The sequence below is a fragment of the Tetrao urogallus genome, assembly GCF_951394365.1.
Source record: "Tetrao urogallus genome assembly, chromosome: 10".
Classification (NCBI taxonomy): domain Eukaryota; kingdom Metazoa; phylum Chordata; class Aves; order Galliformes; family Phasianidae; genus Tetrao; species Tetrao urogallus.
In genome coordinates this window covers 9,264,857-9,288,424 of record NC_136823.1, presented here as the reverse complement: position 1 = coordinate 9,288,424, position 23,568 = coordinate 9,264,857, and the positions used below count along the sequence as shown (strand labels likewise).

At 58.4% G+C, this 23,568-nt stretch overlaps 1 protein-coding gene across 1 annotated transcript; it reads right to left on the bottom strand.

Annotated features, from left to right (window-relative positions):
- Positions 1-294: 294 nt before the first annotated feature.
- On the bottom strand, positions 295-23,079 carry CELSR3 (cadherin EGF LAG seven-pass G-type receptor 3; the record flags this gene model as incomplete). Its single annotated transcript, XM_079540280.1, has 36 exons — positions 295-322; positions 600-1,677; positions 1,839-2,039; positions 2,181-2,354; positions 2,669-2,775; positions 2,861-2,997; positions 3,142-3,255; positions 3,713-3,839; positions 4,431-4,510; positions 4,814-4,926; positions 5,232-5,406; positions 5,498-5,704; positions 5,858-5,984; positions 6,300-6,467; positions 6,729-6,909; positions 6,978-7,127; positions 7,398-7,581; positions 8,028-8,237; positions 8,451-8,545; positions 10,002-10,349; positions 10,595-10,696; positions 10,786-10,969; positions 11,284-11,404; positions 11,580-11,721; positions 11,963-12,131; positions 12,406-12,516; positions 12,629-12,814; positions 12,940-13,109; positions 13,310-13,435; positions 13,586-13,749; positions 13,880-14,037; positions 14,250-14,338; positions 14,549-14,664; positions 14,789-15,011; positions 15,821-16,453; positions 20,010-23,079. 36 exons carry the CDS (start codon positions 23,077-23,079, stop codon positions 295-297), a joined length of 9,768 nt encoding a protein of 3,255 aa, XP_079396406.1.
- Between the last annotated feature and the right edge of the window lie 489 nt (positions 23,080-23,568).

Below are 23,568 nucleotides of genomic sequence, written 5' to 3'. Positions count from 1 at the left end.
AAGAGTTCAGCCCCAGGGGTCTCAACACAACTCTCCCCTGAGCAGGCTCCTGCTATACCTCTCACATCAGGCAGGCAAATGGAGCAGAGCGGCAGAGAGCCTGGAGGCTCCGGAGGTGGGTGGTTGGGTGCCAGCCCCTCAGCCCGGAGGTCAGGGAAGGCAGAGTTGGTTTTTGGGCCTCTGACCGCCATCAGTTCTGCCCCTGCCCCTGGGGATGCCAAACCTTGGCTGGTAGTGTCTGGCTAGGCAAATGGCCCTGCCTCTTCTATCTCTCTTCTGGATGTCTTCAGCCCCTCAGGAATGGCCTTCGTTTCTCATTATTCTTCTCGGAGAAAAGAAAAGCAGCATTAAGACACAGCACTCCCCTGGGCTCCAGCTGCACTCCCTGCTGCCTCCTGGTTACACCATATGGGAACAGAAACCCATGCTAATGTGTCCAAATCCCTGAGTTCAGGGAAGAAGAAAGAGGGAACGGAACAGGGATGGATAGCAGCAGTGACAGTGAGATACGTGGCCCTCCCCTCCAAGCTGAACCCCTGAGAGAAGAAGCCAGGCAGACAGACAGTGCCCAAGACATGGCTGAGGAAGGATACACTTACTCTGAGTCTGGCGACAACTCCGAAATGCTGTGAGAGGTGCTGGAGTGAGGCGTTGAGGGGCACATTCCAGAGGGCGTCAAGGTCTGCATGGCAGAAGGGTTGGCAGTGATCTGGGGGCCTGAAGGCGTGCTGGAAGATTGCACCGAGGACAGGACAGAGGTGTTAAAAGAAGCAAGGATGGAAGATAGGATATCTAACTGTTCAGTGGAAGGATGTCTGCTGGGGATGGCCTCCAGGTTCTCTCTAGAAGGCTGCCTCCTAGAGAGCGGTTCCAGGCTTTCCCTAGAGAGCTGTCTCCTAGAGAGACTCCCCAGATTCTCCTGTGAGGGCTGCCTGCTAGGCACTGTACCCAGAGGCTCTCTGGAATTTGATTTTCTGGAGAGAAAGTCCAGCTGCTCTCTTGAAGTTTGTCTAGATGATGCTAGTTGGTCCCTTGAAGGTTGTCTTCTAGAAAGCAAATCCAATTGTTCTCGAGAAGTATCTCGACTTGGCAATCTGTCTATGCGGTCTCTGGACCCTTGCCTACTTGGCAATGTATTTAGCCACTCTTTTGAGACCTCTCTTACCAGCCCACAGTCTAGCTGATCTCTTGACCCAAATCTGCAGGGTAAAGTTTCAAGGTGGTCTCTGGAGCCCTGCCTCCGGGGCAGTGTGTTCCCACGATCTCTTTGACTGGCCCTAGGAGCAAGCAGATCCAAGTTTTCCCTTGACCCATGTCTGCTGGGGAGATTTTCTAGGTGTTCGGTAGACCCGTGCCTGCTGGGGATAGTGTCCAGCTCCTCCCTGGACGCGTGCCGGCTGGGCACCGTTTCCAAACACTCTCCTGAGTTGTTCCTGCTCAGCTGCTCCCGGGACATCTGTCTCCTCATCAGCATGTCAAGCTGTTCCCGAGATGAGTAACGACTGGCTGGCTGCGACAGGCTGCCAGCCCCGGAGTAGATCCTGCCATAGGAGGCAGCGGGGACAGCCCTGTGACCCAGCGTGGAGGTCTTGTACCAGGACAGCTCGTTGGTCATCCTGCCGACAGACGGCAAGCCCTGCAGAGCTGGAGGGTACTGGAGGCGGTTCTTCAAAATCCCTAATCAGACAGAAAGAGAAGTCACGTCTTTGCAGAGCAGTGAAAAAAGCATGAGAGCTATGGGAGATAAACCTCCCCAAGGACATGACAAAACAGATGCAATGCTGAGCCTCTGGGGCCACATCCTCCAGGGACAGGCCAGGCTGCCCTCAGGCTGTTACCTTTTCTCTGCCGTTGTGTCTGGGTGAGGGAGTTCTCATCCCCGCTGGTCAAGGCCAGGTCTGGCTGATTGTTGTTGGCCGCGTCCTTGTTGATGTCAAACCCCAGTTTCCGCTCAGAGCCCCACTTCTGTAGGGAGCAAGGGTGAACCTCACACTCGCCCAAAGCCGGCCAGTACGACATGAGGTCGTTGCCATCCACATCTGGTGAAGGACACACCACCAGAGAAGGAGAGAATTCTTCTGTGAGGGGTAATGAAGCCGTGGCAAGGCACAGCCCTTCCCCCATGCCACCCCAAGGTACAGCAGACCCCTGCCAAAGTCTAGGGGGGGGAAGGAACTTGCCTTTGGGAGCAGTGTTTGTGGGGTTGGTGAGGAGGCGCTCACTGTGTGCTGCACGCTTGAACTGGCGCGGGAAGCGGCCCCGCAGGCGCACATTCTCCTCACTTTCTGATGACGGGATGGAGAGGCTGCGTTCCTCATCCAGAGACAGGTCGCTGTCTGAGTCCGAGTCCTGGTCTGTACGGACATGGTGTGTGTTGGGGTGACATTTGGAAAGAGAGTGGGTGAGACATCATCAGTGCAAAATGGAAGGACAATTCTTGCCTCCTTCGTTTTTAGCTCTCTGGAAACTGGTTATGCCCTTTCCCATCTGTCCAGGAGGAGGCTGTGCTAAGTGACAAAGCTGCTGATTCTTATTAGCAGCCTAGTTGGGAGTCACAGCCAAACACCAGTGGGAGGACATAACCACGCAGTCACAGCCTACACAGGGAATAATTTAAGCCAGAGCTAATTTGGGATACCTCGGGTTAGACCCTAACCCAGGTGCTTACCTCCCCCAGCATCACGGTGGAACATAGCCACATCGATGTCTGTGGGGCCAGCGTGACCCAGCAGGCTGTGATCCAGAGCTGAGCCCTGACGTGCTGTCATGTTGTCTCTGAAAGACACAGGGTCCAAGCAGTGACACCAGCACGAGCCCTCGGCTCTGCCTGGGTGCTCCTGGCATCCTGCGCCGTGCCTACCTGAGGTATCCCCGCTGGCTGGAGTGGGTGCGGGCAGAGCGCACGCTGCTCACCGATGAGATGGTGGAAGCCCCCAGGGTGATACGGATGAGCCCGCTCTCCTCAAACAGCGCCGTGTTGTTGTAGGTATTGGGGCCCTGGTGAAGCAGAGAGAGAGGCATGGACTTTTAATGAGGTGCAGCACAGAAAAGGACCTTCCCGTCCCACCCCTTAGTAAAGAAGGGACATCCCTTCATCTCCCAACAAGCAGCTAGTCCCCAGCTCTCCAGGTGCCCACTTACCTGCGTGCTCCGAGCAGTCTCCTCACTCTGCCCCTTCTTGCCAAGGCAGGCCAGCTTCCAGGCTTCTTGCACCTCCTCGTTCAGCACACAGAAGAGGACCAGCACAGCCAAGCCCTGCAGGGAGAAAAGCCATGAGCACGATGGCTGCAGGGAGAGCCCCTCACAGCAGGTTGGCACTCTGCAGCAGGGACAGGAGGGGTTGGCAGTTGAGGGCTATAAACACAAGCCCCCAGGCCAGTGGTCACGGGAGAGAAAGGAAGGGCCAAGGTGTCTGTGAGGCAGGCAGTGCTTGAGGAGTGGCTGTCAGGGTCCCCTGCAGCACCATCAGCCCCACGTGGGTATCCTCAGCAAGGAGCCTTGGGGAAGCCAGGTGCCAACCTCCTCCCCAGCAGCAGCACACAGGGCCTGGAGCAGCCAGCAGGTCAGTACCTGGGTGCTGCACATCCCTTGCACCCCTGTTGAAGGTGCTCACGGTCTCTGCAAAGCCCCCCCGCAATTCTCAGGCTGATTATGGGGGCACAGAAATTACTTTTGCCCTGTGAGCCTGCCCTGGTGGAGGCTGGGCAATTACCTGGAGGCTGCAGAGGACAGTGTAGAGGTAGTGGAAAGCCAGGACACTGTTGTTGACAGCCAAGAGGCCAAAGAGCCAGGTAGCGCTAATAACTAGAAGCAGAACAAAGGAGCTCCGTAACGTCATGCTGGAGGGAGAGAGAGACAGACAGGCACACACACACACAGAGGTTAGCGCATGTTGTTAATCTACAGTTTAGTGCTTGCAGACAGAGATTCAGAGGGGAAGGTCTCCTCCTGCCCAGCCCTCCATTCTGCCCCACTGCAGGCACCGCTCAGCACAGCAGTGCTGCTCACTCCTGACTGCAGGCCCTTCCCTTCTGAAGCACACATGGCAAACGTAGGGCCCAAATGACACGGATCGTTTGGAGCCACAGAGAGCAGCTGAGCCAAGCTCCCAGAGGAGGGTGAGTGGGGAATGGTTTCAGAAGGAGCATTGAGGAGAAGAAGCAGCAGGTGCTGAGAGCCAATGTGAGTAGATGTGAGGGATGGCTGTCAGGGCAAGCAGGGAAGAGGGACAGGCTGGCAGGGCAGCATGGAGATAGGGAATTTTAGGAACAGTTAACACAGCCACCAGGTGGGAGAAGAGAGTGGCTGCAAGACTGACAGATGCACTGAGCGGCACTCCACAATGGTGGAAGAGGGAGGAATGATCACTGAAAGTGCTGAAAACTAAGAGCTGCAGGAGCTCTGCTGGGAATTTGGCCACTAATACTCACAGAACCGATTTCTTCTTGGTCTCCTTTTGGCCTGGGGAACAGGACATCTTGGCCACAAGCAGGAACATCACCCCATTCATCTGAAAGCGTTGGCACTGATTAGAAGCCGTGCCAAAGGCTGGCTCTGACCTGATACCCCCAGGGCACAGCATGAGCAGATTCCAGGTCCACCAGGCCCATGTGAAGCTCCCCTCCTTGCCCCTTCACACCCGAGCTCTGGCCTCCCCCAGGTTTGGCTGGTGCCAGGAGGGACAGAAAGGGGCTCTAACAGAGGGAGTACAGAGAAGGGAGCAGGCAGTGGGCAGCCAGGGAAGGGGCAAGTGTCTGTGGTGCAGAGAAGGGAGGCAGGAGAGGGCTGTGGGTGAAACAGGACAGGGTTTTACCACAATGACGACAGTAATGGGGCCTGCAAAACTCCAGACCAGCTTATCATGAACGGAAATCCAGCAGAAGTCAGGGTTCCCATAGCCCTCAGGATCCAGGCCAACAGCCAGCCCTAGGGAAAGAAGGGAGAGGACAGCTCCAGACCTAGCAGGTGCTCCATGCCTACTGAGGGAGCCATACAGAAACACACTGAGGGATCAGTTGTCCTCACAAGTCAAGACAACAGCCTGTGATACACGTTTTCAGCTGCACAGCACAGCCCCCCTCCCCTCCCCACCTGCACACCCTCTTTTAGGACCACACAAACAACCCAAATGGCTGGCTGTGGCCTCACACCCCACCAAGGTGACACCAGGGGCTCAGGAGGCTGCTGAGAACTGGTGTTTTTGGCATGGCCACGGGACAAGCAGCTCCTACCGGTGATGATGGCAGGCACTCCCCAGCCGATGGCATAGTAGAAACGCATGGCCCCAAAATTGACATTGCGAGCTTCGGTCTGCATGCGATAGATGTGGAGGCCCTGAACGAAGAGCCAGGCGAAGGTGGAAAGGAAGAAGCAGTGGAGGAGGATGGCAATCACTGTGCAAAGAAACTGGGGAAACAAAAACCATTCGGAGACAGTCCCACCACTAACTGCACCAGCCACACCTCCCCCCCAGCCCCATAGTGTGCAGCCCACAGACCTGATTTTCAGTGTGGTTGATGCCCAAGAGGAAGAGCAGCTCAGAGAAGAAGAGAGTGACTGATATGTTGGAGTGAATGCCACGTGTGTTGGACTTGAGGCCTTTGAGGCAGGTCAGGAAGGAGAAGGTCAGCAGCAGGGCCACAAGGGAGAGAGATACCAAGGAGTAGGTGACAATTGCCAACGTCTCCAGGTCACCTTCTAGTTGCTGCAGCAGCAGAGAAACAAAGGCCAAAGGCAGTGTTACAGGGAGACACAGGAAGCTCTCAAACTCTGTTCGTGCCCCACACAGCCTGTTGCTGCATATCCTGGTGGCTAACAAACCCCCACTACTGCCCACAGCCCTGCAGGCTCAGTTTACCTCTCGATGCGAGCTGTCCATCAGAACCCCAAAGGTGCCAAACTGGGAACACTGGCAGTGGACGTGCGTGGTGTTTCGGTACACAAGATCACAGTCCCTGGCTGTCCAGAAGCCCAATGGGTTTGTCCTGTGGCCACCAAAAAGCAGATAATATTCAGGGGAGAAGACATTGTGGTGTATGTGGAGGGAACTGCAAACAGCCCACTGGTGAGGCTTTTCTACCAGCACTCTCACAGCTGAAATACCAGACTCAGAGCACTGCTGGGACTCCACTGTGCCCTCCCAGCAGGAATTAATCCCCTGCAAGAGGGTGGAAGCCCCTATACCTCAATGCTTTCCATTCAGAGCCCAGGAGACTCTGGGAACTAGGAGCTGCCCATGGAAAGCAGCTCAGAGCAAGCAGCTTGTGGCACAGAACTGGGCCCAGCCATGTTCAACTCACGGGCTGGAGTGGTTCCACTGGACACAGAGAGGTTTGCTCCTGTTGGCCGTCTCCAGCAGGCGAAATTCCAGCACGAGTGGGGTGTCCAGGGGCCCCCGCAGGAAGGTGTGATTGCTGAACACAGACACACTCACAATGGGGGAATTCATCACAGGATTCTTGGGGAGCCTGCAAGGAGCAACAGAGCTCTACCATCACCATACCTGGGGGCTGCAGCCCTCCCTGGGGCGTCCCAAGGCCCTGTGCTGACATCTCGGAAGGAACAGTTCTACCGAACCCACACTAAGGGGTCAGGAAACATGGAGCATAGTAATTCCATGGCAGGGACAGGCTGGGAACCAAACTGTGGCTACTGAACAGACTCTGTGGCTGCCAGTCCAGCCAGCCTCTTTCCACCACTGCTCACGGAGGGTGAAGAGGAGGACGTACCTGACACTGCGACGATCCACCTGGTAGTGTGCAGGTAGCAGCCCCCCCAGCGTGCGGTACATGATGAGGATGATGACAGTGAGAGCAGGCTCAGGCTCTGGCAGTGCCTGCCTTGGGGAGGAGCTCTCCACAGTGTAGTTTCCTTCACCCCCAGGCACCGTGGGCACTGATGTGGGGACAGCTGAGGCACAGAAGGGGATGGTAAGAACAGGCAAGGCCAGCACGCAGCATTCCCCAAACGACGCTCACCTTCAGCTTTTGGGGGGCTCAGCACTGACAGTGGCAGCACAACGTGGGTGTGGGGGTCCCAGGCAGGCTGGCCACGGAAGAGGCTGCTGTGGTAGCGAGGGTAGCGCCGACGGATGTGTGAGTGGTTCTCCATGCGGTCGATGCTCAGCACTGCAGAAGAATGAGGGAGTGAGAGGCATCTTTAAGGCAGCCATCTGGAGAGCACACACTCCAGGTGGGTGATGCAGGCAAAGGGACTGCAGGAGCCACAGGGAAAGTTCTCCTACGTTTGGGCGTGATGTGAGATTCAAGCATCCACAGCGCTCCTTCCCAGTGCAGCCCCCTGCCCTGTTGTAGGGGTTCAGCCCCGCAGTACAGGGTGATGGAGGCGTGCTCTGCACAACCCCATCCAGGCCCCACCACCAGCTGGCTCCTACTCACTGATATTGGGGGTGACGACACCAACAGGGTTGAGGTAGGTGAGTTTCATGTTGCTGGCCAGCGTGCCCGAGTAGTCCCGCAGCTGCTCCATCAGGCTGGCACTGCCGTGCTCGCTGTGAGGCAGCATGGCCCAGTGCTCCCGGTTCTCAGGCGCCAGCACAGAGCTGCCTGCACGCAACAGGTTCTGCATGGGAGAGACAGCAGAGCATGCGGTGAGCCCTTGGGACACAGCCTGACCGCTCACGGGCTGCTGGCACTGTGCCCTCTACCAAGTTTGCTGCACAAACATGGTAGTTTCCCTTACGATGGACACCCACCCATCAGCAAGTGTCATGCAAAGATGTCTTCTCTGCACCCCTCCATTAGGGATTAAGACCCCTCTATTGCTTTCCCTCCCCCACACTGAGCAAACCTGGTGCTCTCTGCCTTTCCTCATCCCTCTCGTGATCCAGCCTTGGCCGTGCAGGTGGCCTCCAGCGGTCTCACCTCTGTGGGTCAATGCCTATGCAGTACTGAGGAGCCCAGAGCTCCTAAAGCAGTCTTGTGATATCCTCAGTCCCTACACAGACCCAGGTGGCTGACAGAGCAGAGCAGCATCAGAAGGCACTCTAATTTAAGGGAAGCTCTCACCTCATTGAAGTGGGCATCCTGTGTGGCTGTCAGGCCAAAGCCATGCTGCCGGCTTTCAAAGGCCATCAGGCGGGACAGCAGGCGGTAGGTGATGTGCACATCATTGCCAAAATAGTGGTCCATGTGGTCTGTCACGGCCCGGAGGCGGTGGGCCAACTTCTTGGCTTCAATCGTGTTGAGCTCAGTCTCATTCCTCTCCAAGCCCTCCAGCTGCCAGTGGGAAGAAAGGAGAGGATTAACTCATCAGCAGGTTCCTCCCTGGAGGGCATCACAGTTCCAAGAGATCGGGATGTGGGGTGCTGCAAGTCCCACTGCAAGGCCCTTTCCTACGCTAAGAGCCATGGAGAGCTGAGCTCCTAGCTGGGAGCTCTAGTTCCTACAGCTCCTGCCTCATCAGGGCTGCAGAAGTAAGGGGGGGATTACCAGCATGGAGAGTTCCTTGAAGGCAGGTGAAGTACAGTTGAAGAGATCTGGCTCCAGCCAGCCCTTCTCCTCATCACAGTGTCTGACAGCTGAACCTGAAACCAGGAGGAAGAGCAAATCAGAGGGTGCAGGACATGTAGCTCCCCAGCTGCAGCCCCCAGCAGAACTCTGCACCAGTTAACCCCAAAGAGCAGCAGTGGTAAGCAACAGGAAGACCCTGATGCACCCCAGAGCCATCTTCCTGCTGTGCAGAACTGCAGCTGTTCCACCCTTGGTCTGCACCTCCTCTGTGAGCTGCTGCCATGAGTTGGGCTCTGAACACACAGCCTGCATAGCACCAGACACCATTACACAGCAATGCAAGGGGGAGTGACCTGGTAAGGCTCTGGCTGGAGAAATCCCTGGTTCCTGGTGAGCTGTGCCTGTGTCCTTAGGACACGTATGATCCCAGTCTACAGAAGCCCAGGCAACTCCAGGCTCTCCCTGACTGGTAGACTGCAACATCTGCTGAGGCCCTTCTATGTGTGGGAAAGCTGCTCCAGGATTGCAACAGCAGGTGAACTTGCCCTGGAGATGGTGGTGCACTCCTAGAGGGTACAGCAGCCAGCACTGGGTACCAATCCCTGGTTGGTGCCCCAGCACTGTTGGACAGGAGCAGAGATACCAGAAGTGACAAGGGACCGGCTGTTAAGTACCACTCACACCAGGGGCATCACCATGCATGCTATTAGACACACGAAGTGGGGTGATCCCAGTACCCGAGACCCTCCTGAGGAAAGCGCTAGGGCAGGGGAGCTCACCCAAGCCCATGGTGTGAAGAAGGCAGCAGCGCACCCAGGGAGGGGTGAGGGAGCCTGCAGAAGATCCCAAGGCCCAGTGCCCATCACTATCCTCAGTTCCCAGCTGTCCATCTCAAATACCCTCTCCCCAGCTGCATCAGCACAGAGACCAATGCCACTGCAGGTAGGAGCAAAGAGAACAAAGCAACACCTGTGCTGCTGGCCTTTCCTCCAGCACAGAACAGGACCGTGCCGGTATCTGTAGCCTGGCTCAGCTGTAGATCTGGGCAGGATCTGACCCTGGGATGCCTGCACTTTGCCTGCCAGCCAGATAGCAGGACCTTGTGCTGAGCTTTGTGCATCAGCTCTGCCCTTGCTCTCTCACACCAAGCACCTCCCTCCTTCCAGCCCACAGCAGCTCCTTCCCCTCCCAGCCTAAGCAAGCAGGTGCCCACCAGGACAGCCAGCACATGTCCCAGCCACGGAGCAGAGCACAGTAGCCTTCCGTGCCACCCAGAGCCCATGCTGCAGGACAGTGGGTAGCAGGGACTGCATGCAGCTACAGCCAGCTCAGTGCTGTTAGTGTGCTGGGAGCAGGGAAGCGGTGTGTAGGAGCGGTGAGGCCAGGCAAAGCATTGAGGAGATACTCGGTGGTTCCAGAAGCAGCGGGAAAAGTGCAGGGGTGTGCAGGGTGCCAGGCAGGGAGCAGGGAAGGAAAACCATGTGGCGCAGCCCTTACAGCAGGGAAGGAAGGAGGTGGGAACAACCTTACCTGCACCCCTCAAACCTGAGCACGGATGGCGAGAGAACCAGGGAGAGAAGCGACAACAGTTAGGAGCCGAACCTGCCTCTTCCCAGGGCGAACGGCTGGAGAAGGACAGGGTTTGTATTGTCCCCTGGGGCTCGCGCTGCCCTGCAGTCCCACACACCCTGCTCACACCTCTGCCATCAACCAGGACGGCCTTCTCCAAGCAGGGCTGTGACTTCCACCCAAGGAACTCACCGAGCGGCACGCCATGCCCTGCTCCCCGCACAGCGCTCAGAAGGGGCCCAGCTGTGCAGCACCAGGTGCTACGTGTGCCCAGCTGTAGTGTCAGGCCTGACCCCAGCCTGGCTGAAACTGAGGGGTGACAGAGAGACCTGGGGATGGAGGCTGGGTGACAGCACCAATCCTACAGGGGCTCCCAGCCCTGCACCAGCCCCCTCTGCTCGCCCTCAGCTTGGTGCTTCCTTCTCCATTTTCTATCTCCCAGCCCTCCAGACCAGCTAAATGGGACTGAGACAGCTTGGGGTGACCTTGCTGGGGCTGCGACAGCTCCTGCACAGCAGTGAGATTCTCCCAACCCCATGGCACCCCTCACTCACCCAAGGAGCCTTTGGGACACAGCACCACAGCTGAGAAGCCAAACTTGGTCTGAGGCCACCACACGCCTGCTTTCAGGCTTTTGGGACATCCATCATAGAGCACTGCAGAGACAAGCACCCCAAGGACCAGTCACAGTGGGCAGCTCACACCAAGCCCCACGGTGCCGGTGCCATGCCACCTCCCCACTCACCCTTGCAGCCACTGGGTGTCACCTCAGCGAAGGGGCTGTCACAGCTGTTGCACTGGCGGCCGATGACTCCAGGCCTGCAGTGGCACCTGCCGGTCTCCTTGTCACAGGAGCGTGAGGAGGAGCCCACTGGGTAGCAGTCACAAGGCAGGCAGGTGTCGCTGCCTTTGGGGCGGTAGTGGAAGTCCTGCAGGGAGATGGGGACGGCCATCAGACAGCCCATGGGGAGAGCAGGAGCCTGGGAGCCATGTGAGTGGGAGCTGAAAAGGGTCTTGCTCTCCTCTCTGGGTGCTCATCAGGGACTCATCACAGAGATCCTTGTTTGCAAGCATCCTACTGTCCCTACTGTCACCTTGCTGGGCCAGAAGGGCTGCAGACAGGAGGTGAGCAAGGAACAGGCACAGAAAGCAGCACCTCAGCAGCTGCCAGCCCTGAGGAGTGGACAAGAATCATCAAGGACAAAGAGGGCTCTAGGGATGCAGGTGAGTCACGGCCCCTCACCTTGCAGTGGCACTGCCCGTTGGTTTTATTGCAGTCAGGGTCAAAGCCCTTGCTCACATCGCAGTTGCATGGTCCACAGGAGGGGTTCCCCCACCAGCCCTTCGGACACTGCTGGTCCATCCTAGGAGAGAAACACCTCCAGTGTTACACCAACCCAATTTCCTGGGCCTTCTGCCACCAGCCCGCCTGCCCAGCAGCTTCAAGGAGCAGGGTAGCAGCAAGGTGTCACACAGCTGGGATGGGAGGACAGCACAGAGCCAGGCACTGGAGGCCCTGCCGTGTGCCACACATCTCACCTGTGCTCGCAGTACTGCCCGAAAAAGTTCCCTCCACACTCACACACGTAGCCCAGAGGTGAGCCCGGCCTGCGGCGACACACCGACTTGTTCTTGCAGGGGTTGAGGTGACATGCATCCACACATTCTCCCCCATAGTACCCTAAGGTGTTGACAGAGAGCAGAACATGAAGAAAGTACCTTTTCTCAGGAGGGGTCAGAGCACCCCGCAGTGGATCTCAGGAGGGATTCTGCCCTCCACCAAAGCTAATACATGTCTGGCAGGGATTTCTAGGCACACAACTAGCCCAAGGGAAGGGCAGGCTGCGGGAGTCACAGGGCAGAGAAGTCTTCTCACTCTAAGTGAGAAGAGCAATGGGGTGGCAGAGTGCTGCATGCCCTACCTGGCTGGCAGACACAGGAGTAGCTCTGCCACTCATCCTTGCAGATGCTGTTGGCTGGGCAGGGGCTGGAGTCGCAAGGGCTGGGCACGCTGCAGCCAGCCTCCACCCGCAGGGCATGGCTGGGCTTGGGCAGCACGGTCCCAGTGATGCTGTCACCCAGTCGCACCCCCTGAAACACAGGAAAAAAGTTGAAGAGCCAGGAAAAACACAGAACACTTCAGTCTGCCCAGCCCCTACAAACCCCAGAGCAGGCACCCTTCCCATCGTCCCTGCCACACTGACTAAAGGCTGCCCCCGCAGCACCTCCGACTCCCAAATGCTCAGAGGGAGCACATCTCAAGCAGGACGGACACTGGCAACAGCTGCTAGCCCGCGTTTCCACGTTTCCCATCAGTCACCACAACAGATCCCTGGACAAGGAAGGCTCAAAGCAGTGAACTCACCTGTATGCAGCCCCGCAGCCCATTCTGCACCTCGCCAGAGCTGAGGACTCCACCCACGTGCAGGTGTTTCACCTTCAGGCCATGCAGTTCATTTCCAACAACCACTGTGTCCTGCAGAATGTACAGAGGGGTAACATGGTGCAACTGCCATCACACCTGAGGGTGTAAGCGAAGCTTCCCCCACAGTTCCTATCCCAGAGCCAGGGTGTCATGCAGCATTCACCTGGTAGAGCCCAAAATCCAGCATGATGGTGATGACGTAGCGTGAGTCCCGCCCGCTGCGGACATCCCGCAGCTCCAGCTGGAGGTCGTGCCATCGCCCGTCGTTCAGCTGCAGCTGGTCCAGCACAAGGCTGGTGCTGCGCCCTGAGCCCCGGCTCACCATGAAGGAGAGCAGGCCTCCAGACAGCTGCAGAGAGAGAACAGCACTGGCAGCAGTGAGCAAGATCCTGATCCACTTTGGCTGCCTCCAACCAACCCTCCCCGAGAGCTCTGAGCACAGGGGGGGAAACCCAGTCCTCTGCGTGGCCCTACCTGGCACAGCAGGGTGGTGTACTGGCCAGCATGGGCCTGCAGAAGCACGCCGTCCATCTGGCGGGTCCGAAACGCCAGCCCCAAGTACCATGGCACTGAGATCTTCATGTCTGCCTTGAAGTCCCAGCTCAGGACACTGTTGCCCTGGAAATAGTGGGCATGGTGCATGGCTGGAAAGGAAAGCGGAGATGAGGAGAAGGGACGGGGACCACCCATCTGCCCTGGGGCCTTTCCTCGTGCAACTCCATTTTCCAGGCACTGGTGATTCTAGAGCAGCAGATGCAGTGATGACAGAGCCCGCTCATCTCACCTGTACCCCACCCTGCTGTGCTGCGTGCATCCCCCTGTGCACGCCCAGCAGCTCACTCACCATGGCGGCAGTCCTTGCCCCCGAAGCCCACAGGACAGAGGCAGGAATAGGTCCCCCAGCTGACCGAGCAGGTGCCGCCGTTCTTACAGGGGCTGGAGTCACAGAAGCTGTGCTTGGCGTGGCAGCCTGAAGGTACCCAAATCACCCACATCAGCTTCAACCCACCTGTCACCTCCATCCAGCCCACAGGGCAGGCACTGCTGCCACCCAGCCCTTCCCTGCTGCTGGTGCAGGAAGATCTGGGGCTGCTCCCAGGGCGGGCAGAGGCACGGGTACCTGCAATGGTTCCGTTGTTGGCAATGTAGGAGGCCAGGTCGATGCGTTTGTTGTCGATGTACAGGTCTCTCATGCATCCTACAAAGTCCCGGTGAGAGACAGGGAAGTTTTCTGGCAGGTTAGGGACTCCTCCGAGGAGCAAGGGACCTGTGAGGTCCAAGGACCTGTGAGGAGAGAAGCCCTGTGAACTCTAGCTGGCCAGGTTGGGAAGTTGACATCCAGAGGTGACACCTGGAGTGAAGACATCCCAGGTGCTCCTCTCCCCACCACAGGTCACCCCAGTGAGGAACTCACTTCTTGGAGCTAGTCTGCACTCCTTCTGCAGCACACGAGTAGTTCCCAATCTCACTGCCAAACTGCAGGGCCACAGAGGCGTCGCATTCATCCACTGTCAGGATGGCAACCTTGTCCTTTGAAGGGCCCTGAACCACTCCCAGGGCGCTGAGCTTGGGCTGAAAGCAAAGACACAGTGTCAGCAGCTCATGTCCCCCCAGATTCAAACACCCCACAGCTCACCTTACAGCAAGAAAAGGACAGGGAGCCTGGCACCATTGCACTGGGCGCAGGAGAGCCCAGGGACACCTCACTGAGCACAGCAAGCCATTTGAGGTGGGTACAGATGGCCTCAGGGGACAAAGAGCTGGTGCACAGTTGGGCACGATACCTTGTTGTAGTAACGGAGCTGCAGCGTGTGCCACTGCCCATCGCTCACACCCCCAGGTAGGTACGGGCTCACCACTGTGCTGGACTCCCCTGCAGGGACAGAGATAAATGCTGCAGGAAGCTGAACATGCAGAGTCGATGTGATCAATAGGACAATCAACACCCATCCAAGAGGGTCCTCAACTCCGAATCAACCCGTGGCCAGGCAGGAGGCGAACTCAAGGTGACCAGCAGCTGCAGGAACCCCCCTCTTTGCAGCTCCCATGGCCCAAATCCCACAGTAGGTAGGGCCAAGCCTACCTGTGGAGTACTTCAGCTGGACCTGCCCCTGGATGATCTCCACCGCCAAGAAGTCGTGCCGCTCGTTCAGGCGCCCATTGTACAGCAGGAGGCCGCCAGGCTCCACCGTGCTGAACCTGGGCAGGGAATCAGTGGGAACACTGGGTGCGTGCAGGGAGCATGCGGCAGCACCCAGCACGGGGATGGGAAGAGAGGACAGGAGGTCCGGAGGGCCACCAGCAGAGGAGAGAGAGAACTCACGAGAGGGAGAGGGTGAGGTGGAAACGCTGGCGTAGGCCCCGGAACATGACAAAGGAGCGGGGTGGGAAGGAGCGTGTGGACAGCTCACAGAAGGGGGTCTCGAAGCCGCCCGCTGGGCACTGGCAGCGGAAGCCCCCGTCGGCGCCATTGGTGCAGGTGCCCCCGTTGCGGCACACGCCGGGCTGGCAGCGCCCTGAGCGGCTGTCCACCTCGCAGTTCTCACCTGTGAGAGACAGAATGGGGAGTGTGGGACGTGTGCCCTCAGCTGCTCCTCACCCATGGCACCAGGAGCTCCCTAGCCCTGCAGGTGGGCGCTGGCACTTGGGCCAAGTGGAGAGGAACCCAGCCGGGTGAGGACACCGACCACCTTGAACCTTGCTCACCTCCAGTGGAGGGCTGGGAATTCCTCCCCGCTTCCTCAGTGCCCACAGCTGACCTCAGGGCCAGCCCACCAGGTTTACCTGGCCTCTCTTCAGCTGGCTCTGCTCACCCAAAGGCCCTGGTGAGGCTCACAGCAGCACAGTAACCAATTGCTCAGCCCTACGCCCCAGGCCTGGTTCCCATTGCTTGCTCACACACAAGGAGGAGGATGCGGAGACAGCATGAAGTGACAGTGAAATGAGCTCATTAACCCTTCTGCTAATGGCTGTTCACGCTTCAAATGCCAGGGGTTAATTACCACTGACTCCGCTTATCTCACCAGGAGCCGAGCAGCACTGAGGCAACCATCTGCTGCCGCACTCCTCTGCCTCCCTTGTAGCCACAGGCCACCTTCTCTCACCCCATGTTGACAGGGGCTGGGCACAGGTCTCCATGGCCTGGTGGAGCCTAGTGTGGCTGTGAGGCACTGGGGGAGAGTCCCAGGGGCCAGGATGGATCCTGCCCAGTGAGACAGCGGGCCCTCCCTGTCCAAGCTCAGGGGGAAGGCTGAAGCTTCCCATTGTGTTAGTGTGGCACCGGCTTAAAACTGCTTTGGATGGTCCCGGAGCCCATGGGAGGGGGACAGCTGGGGAGCCCCTGGCTGGCACTCACCACTGAAGTGCTGGCGGCACACACAGGTGTAGCCGCCCTCCTTGCGCGTGCAGGTCCCTCCGTGCAGGCAGGGGTTGGAATAGCACAGATTGATCTCCGTTTCGCAGTAGTCGCCAGTGAAGCCCTGCGGGCAGCGGCACCTCAGGCCAGTAATGGGGTGGATGGGGCGGAACAGAGTGGACGGGGAGGTGATGAAGGGCGCAGAGCTGTCAAACTTGAGGACAGAGATACACTTCATGTAGTTCTGGCAGGGCTCCCGCAGGCAGACGTTATCATCAAAAGGCAGCACCTCCAGCATGGAGGCTCCCGTCAGCGCCATGCGCTTCATGTACAGCTGCTCCTGCAGCTCCTCCGAGCTGAAGTAGTGCCCACCCCGCGGTGCCAGGGCCGAGAAGCTGACGTTGAGCACTGTGCCACCCACGTCCGTGTCGTTCTGGATGTTGAAGATGAAGACATCCTCCTTGGGCGTCGCAAGCACAGTGGCCACCCCTTCCAGGAAGGTGGCCAGCAGCGGGGAGAGGAAGCGCTCCTGCCACATGTTCTCCAGGCGCACTGTGATGCTGTTGGCCAGCATGTCCTCTGTGATGATGATCACCCGCAGAACACACTGGGCTGTCACGCTGTGGATGCCGTCTGCGGGACAGAACAGAGATGTGCTGCAGGTCTCCTCCCTCCTGGCTCAGTGTATGAATACGGTGTGCTGCATTCTTGGCTAAGAAACCTTGAAGTTGTAGCCCAAGGAGTTATCTGGGTGCTACCTGCGCCAGGCTCTCCTCTAAGATAACTGCCAGGTTCCTTCCTCATTCTGGATCTGGGCAGCCGACTGAGCTCTCACAACAAGGATGCTGCTGAGCAGCAGGCAGAAGGCAGCCCCAGCAGGAGGTTGGACAAACACTGGAGCCAGTGCCAGCACCCGGGGTGCTTTACTCCCCCACTGCCCCCCCTCTGTGCTGCCCTTACCCATACTCTCTTCCTGCCATCTCTTTCCTCTCTCCTCCAGGGCCTCCAAGGCTTTTGTGCTGGTCTCCCTGCTTCCCCTGTCTCAGCATCTGCTCCACATCCCTTCTTCTCCAGGCCCACCTCCGGTTTGTTTAATTCCCTTTCATCTATATTTTCCTTGGAAACCATCTCCCCGCCCCTCAGGGCCTCACACCACGTGAACCACCTCCAAGGCAGCACAATGCGCCCTCCTTTGTGGCCCCAGAAACATCTACTGAGGCCCACCAGGAACCCCACTAACCTGGCAAAAGACAGCAACCCATCTCCCAGGTCATTTACGTCATTCCAACACCATCAGCCCCACACATCAGCAGCGCAGGGTGATCACCCATGACTCCAGCTCCCACTCTACATTCACCAAGCCCCAAACCCAGTGTTTCTCTGGAAACTCTGCTCTCCATCATCATCACCACTCCGAGACACAATTTGAACTAGCATTTCTCAGCAGGAACACCTTCTATAAGGTTCACCTCGCAGCCAAGGCCACCTCCTTGTCAGCTCCATGCAAGAGGAAGCAGATGGTTGGAAGAATGACCCTCTGTAAATGAAAGGGGGATAAAAAGAAGAAAAAAAAAAAACTACCAAAAGAAAACCCAAAGCTGGCTGGAGGCACTGACCCCCATGGGAAGTATTTTAATCACGGATGCTCAGCCTTCCTGATTAAATCCTGTGGCTGGAGAGCTGGTGCCTGGTGAATATTCATGCAGCAGTAAGAGGTACCCCAAAACATGCCTGCAGGACAAGGAGAAAGGCCTGAGGCTCTGATCCCAGTGCTGGGCAGTGCCAGGTCAGCACAGCTGCAATTCCCAGACTGACATCTAACAGCTTCAAAAGCAGCACACCCAGGGCCAGACCCCATCGCCCCTGTCCTCCTCACTGCTCCCAAGCCTCCTGTGCAGCACCCACCCAAGGGACTTTGGTGTCCTGTCACCAACAGGGAGCACTCAGGCTTTCGACCACTCCTCCATCCTACAGGCCAAGAGGCCACTGGAGGCCATTGTGTGAGCCCCACTGCCACGTCTGGTTGCCATCAGCATGGCATGGCCAAGCCTCACTAAAGCCCTACAGGGCTTCTGCAGAACTCTCTCTCAGAAGTAAATCATAATTCCCGAGACAGCGCTATGAATGTCGTTCTCCCAGCATCAATAAAGACAGGGACTGAAGTATAATAACCAAGAAGACACCAGACCCACTCCCTAACCAGGAACAGAAACCCACATTTCTCATCACAAGTCACGGTCAGCTCCTCCGGCTGTAGGGGACCTAACAGGGAGGAGGTTCCTGAGACAGGGCTCCTGAGGAGAGAAGCGATACAAGTTGCAAAAGGGAGAGGCAGCCCTGGGACTCGTGCCTGACTTGAGAAGAACGCCGAGCCGCTCAGCCCCAGGAACGAGGGCGGCTCGGGGCCAGCAGCCATTTCCAGCACGCACGGCGCCCACGTGGCTGCGAGGAGCTGTCCGTGGTGCTGAGCCCGGTGGGTCCCCCAGAAAGGCGCTGGTTTGCGGCGGCCGCTCTGTCCCCGCGAGCCCCCAAGCGCAGCGGCACCCAGCTACGAGCTCGTTGCCTTCCCTCAAGAGGAACGAGCTGGGCTGGGGCAGACAATGCAGCCCTGGAGCTGCACGGCTACGGCGCCGGGGGCGGACGGGGCTGTCGCTGGAAGCCTGAACAATGAAGAAGGGAGCAACAAGCCAGCTCTCCGCAGCTCTGTCAGAGCCAACAAAGGCCTGCTTCCCACTGCCTCGCTGTGTTCCCCCCCTCTCTCCCCCCCACTGCACGGCTCTTCCCCCTCCATTCTCCCCTCTGCTAGTGCACCTCTCCTATTCTCCCATCCTGCTAGAAGATGACGACACACTAATTGCAGGGGCCCTCTCGCTGCCAGGCAGCTCAGCGCAGGACTTTGCAATGTGATTTTCTCCTGCCTTTGTGAGGGGTTAAGTGTGCAAGGAGGCTGGGCTTGCAGAAACACACTGGGAAAGAAGCTGAAAAGGTCAAAACCAGCCCCCACCTCCAGCAACCAGCATGCGTGTGTGTGTGGGGCCAACCAGCCCTGCAGCTACAATTAGTCCCCAAAGAGACTAATTCCACCGATGGCTAGAGCTGGCCATGCCCTGAACAAGTCTGCTAGAGCCATCACTCCATCTTTTGAAATAATTTTTCCTCCTGCTGAATAAGCTGGATAGAAAGGGGGTGGGAAGGGTGTCAGCTGGTAGTCAGGGGAGAATTGCAATTTAAAGCACAGTTCTCAGGCATGCTTTGTGATTCACTGTTTGGGCCCTTCAAAGAGGGCTCCTGCCCTCCCTTCCCCAGAGCTGCTCCTTGAGCATCATCCAAAGCACTGGATGGATGGATGCCTCCATTTCAGATGATGCATCCACAAGCAAAGAAAGGCTTGCAGTGCCAGCAAAGCTCAGGCAGCTCCACACACAGACACTGCCTCACATTCAGACAAGCCCTGGGTTGATCTGTGCCCCATCCCCTCCTAGCGAGAGGTGACCGTTATGCTTCCCCTAACCACTCCAGGGAGCCACCACCAGCATCTGCATTTGGATACTCCAGCAACACAATGGGAGTTTTAAACACCTCTCTCTGAAGTCCATTACAGTCATTATATGCAATGCGAAGTTGACTTCAGAACACAGACCCCAAAATTTAGAAGCCACAGGCAGTGATAGATGTCATGGCCAGAACCCAGACCTGAATTGTTTGCTTAATGGTACCCTCCAGCAGTCCAGCCCATCCCTCTCCAATGCAGCTAGGAAATGCATCCTTTCCTGGCGAGGAGAACTCGCTTGGGGCTCGGAGTAGCGTGGCCAGCTTGGCCACCCCAGGAACACACTGTTAGCTTGGCCAGCACCCCAGGGCATACATCACTGATTCACTGGTGACAGCATCTCCAAAGGTGTCTTGCTGGCAGCTAGATGAGATCCTCACAGCTGAGTAACGATGCTTTGTTCTTTCACACCACCAGTGATCTCAGCCCCTTTGCAAAATGCTCTCCTACAGCATGCAACCCTTTCCAAGATTCCCAGACCCTTCAGCATTTCCCGATTTGACGTAACTCCCCATCCAAACCTTGTTGCCAGTCCCAGCCCACACAGATTCACAATGGGCTGCCATGCAAAGAGGGACTGTGCAAAGCCCCCCAGGGGATAACACCCCAAATCATGCATTTAAAGGTTTGCACACCTACCTGTGACAGTCACCAGCATGGAAGCCACGAGTGGACGGTTGTTGTCCAGCTTACGGCTCAGCCTCAGCTCCCCACTCGACTGATTTACAATCAACAAGTGCAGTTCATTTCCCCGTTCAAAGGTGTAGAAGAGACGGTCAGACACATCTGGATCATATGCTGGAACCTTCCCTATGACTCCGGAGGGAAAGGTATTGGATTTATTGGACACATAGTTATTGAATAGGATCTGGAAGTTCTTGAGAACAGGGCTGTTGTCGTTCTGGTCAATGAGTTTGATGTGCACCGTGGCTCTGCTGACCAAAGGGGCAGAGGTGGCCTGCACTACAATCACATACTCTGGTTTTGTCTCGTAATCCAGGTCTATCAAAGCCGTGAGCTCTCCAGAGAAGATGTCCATCTGGAATATCTCAGGGATGTTGCCTTCCACAATTTGATACATTATCTGGGCGTTGGGTCCCTCATCCGGGTCAATGGCTGTGATTTGAGCCACAACAGAGCCTACAATGCTGTTCTCTTTTACCAAGACCTCAAACTCCTCAGCTGGAAAGACGGGGGCATTGTCGTTCACATCCTGAATGGTCACTTGGATATGGACAGGAGTTCGCTGAGCAGGGATGCCCCTGTCCACAGCATATGCAGTCAACTCATAGACCGGGACATTCTCCCGGTCCAGCCTGCGGACAGTGCGAATGATCCCTGAGGTGGGTTCTATGGTGAAGTCTCCATCCCCATCCTCCCCATTCTGGAAGGTGTACTGTACTCTCCCATTGGTGTGGGCATCCCGGTCGGTGGCAGAGATCTGGAGCACGCTGGTGAAAGGAGGTGCGTCCTCAGAGATCACGCCCTGGTAATGAGTGCTGACAAACTGGGGCGCATTATCATTAACATCATTCACCATGATTTCAACATAGGTAGTGTCTGCTTTCTGGGGGATCCCGTTGTCTTTGGCTGTGATAGCCAACGTGTAGGTGACCTGGTCCTCATAATCCAGCTCTGCCTGGAGAGTGATGGCCCCAGAGTCCGGATCGATGCGAAACTGAGGGACGTTGTCTTCTAGGTAGTACGTGATGCGAGCGTTTTCCCCCACGTCATCATCTGTGGCACTGATCACCACCACAGTGCTGCCCACGGGCCGGTCCTCATTGATGCTCACAGAGTAGTGCGCACTCTGGAATACCGGCCTGTGCGTGTTGGCATCAGTGATGTTGATGTGCACGTGACAGTTGTCCCGCAGCGTGCGGTCGGAGGCCGTCACAGTGAGCACGTAGCGCCGCTCCTGCTTGTAGTCCAGAGGCAGGGACAGAGTGATGATCCCCACTCCGCCCTGCGTGCTGATAGCAAAGCGGTTCCGCGTGTTGCCTCCTGTGATCTGGTAAGTGATGGCACTGTTCACGTCCCGATCGATTGCTGTGACACTAAGGACGCTGGTCCCCACAGCCGCATCCTCATTCAGGCGAATAAAGTACTCCTTCTGGGTGAACTCGGGGCGATTGTCGTTGACATCCATGACTGTGATGGTGACGCTGGCAGAGGCAGATAATGATGGAGAGCCGTGATCACGAGCCTCCACCCCAAAAAAATAGTGCTCTACCAACTCCCGGTCCAAAGGCCCGCTGACCGTGATCCATCCCGTGGCACTGTTCACCACAAAGGGTGTGTCGGCCGAGACCCCGGTCAGCTTGTACTCCAGACGTGCATTCTCGCCATAGTCTGCGTCCACAGCCTGGATGTGGATGACGGAATGGCCGAGAGGCGCGTTCTCCAGGACGGAGATTTGGAAAGGGGTGCTGACAAAGATGGGGGCATGGTCGTTGATGTCCACCACCTGGATGCTGGCCATGCCGGTGTTGTTGGAGAGCGGCGGGCGGCCCGCATCCTGCGCCCGGATCCTCAGGGCATACTCGCGCTCCACCTCAAAATCCAGCGGGGCAACCACCTGGATCTCCCCAGTGACGCTGTCGATAGAGAACTGGCCCCGGCTGTTCCCACTGATGATGTTGTAGTGGACGAGTGCGTTGTTGTCCTTGTCCAAATCGGTGGCGGTGACGCGCAAGATTTCGGTGTGTGGCCGTATGTCCTCCCTCACCTGGACGATGTAGCGCTTCTCACTGAACTGCGGCGTGTTATCGTTCTCATCGAGCACCGTGATGTACACCTTGACGGTGGCAGAGCGAGGTCCTGGTTCCCTGCCCTGATCGTTGGCTTCCACCACTAAGGAGTACCTCTCCATCTTCTCCCTGTCCACCGGCCCGCTGGTGGTGATGAGCCCGGAGCGCGGGTCGATCTCGAAGACGGCGTGGGCCGCCCTCTCGTTGACGAAGCGGTAGCGGATGTTGGCGTTGGGTGGTGAGTCGACATCGGTGGCACGCAGCTGCAAGATGGGGTAACCCTCCTCCACATTCTCTCGGATGGTCTCCCGGTACTCGCCCTGCTCGAACACCGGGTCGTGGTCGTTGCGGTCGGCCACGGCGATGGCCACCATGGTGGTGGCAGACAGCCGGGGCGCCCCGTGGTCAGCGGCCGTCACTCGGAAGTAGTGCAGCTCCATGCTCTCGCGGTCGAGGGCTTGGGTGGTGGTAATGAGCCCGGCGTGAGGGTCGATGCTGAAGAGCTCCAGCGAGCGGCTGTTCATCAGCGCGTCCATGGAGTACACCAGCCGCCCCGCCTCGCCCCCGTCGGGGTCCTGCGCCGCCACCGCTACCACGGCCGTGCCCGCGGGCTGGTTCTCGGCCACCTCCGCCTGGTAGTTGTACTGCGGGAACAGCGGGTGCCGGTTGGGGGCCGCCCGACGCCCCCTCCGCGGTCTCGGCTGGGCGGCGCGGGGCGGGCAGCGCGGCGGGGAGCGGCGGCGCGGAGCCGCGGGCGGCCCCGGGGGAAGGGCGGCCGCCCCCCAGCGCGGCGCGGCGGCGGGACGGCAGCCCCCGAGACACGGCGGCCCCCGGCCCGGCGGAGCGGCGGCCCCCAGCCCGGGGGGAAACAAAGGGAGCAGCAGCAGCGGCAGCAGCGGCAAAAGCGGCGGCCCCCGCCGGGCTCGGCGGCGGCTCGGCGGCCGCTCCTCCGCCGCCATGCTGCTCGGCGGCCGCCGCCCGGCCCGGCCCGGCCGCACGGCGCTGCTCTCGGCACCGCCCCCCGCCCCGCGCCGCGCCGCCGCCGCCGCCGCCGGGAGTGGCGGCTCCTCCCGCATCCCAACATGGCCGCCCCGCCCCGCCGCCATCTTGGGGAGGGAGGAGCGGCGGTGCGGGGCTGCCCGCCGCCGGCCGGGAGCGGGGCGCCGCTGCGGGCCGGCGGAGCGGGGCGGACGCGCGGTCCCATCTTCCCAGGGCGGCTCCGCGTGGGCTTTCTTACGGCCCGGCTAACAAAGATCGCGGCCTCGTACGTGTAACGGCCCGAGGGCGGGCGGGCTCGCGTCCTCGCGGGCGCTCGGCATCCCGGGCTGCCGCACCGCAGCGTCTGCCGTCACGGAGCCCCAGCAGCAGGGCCCATGCTTTCAGAAAGTGCTGACGGCTTGCCAGGTGACTTGTGCTAATTACCCAGCTGACAGCTCGGGGAGGATGAG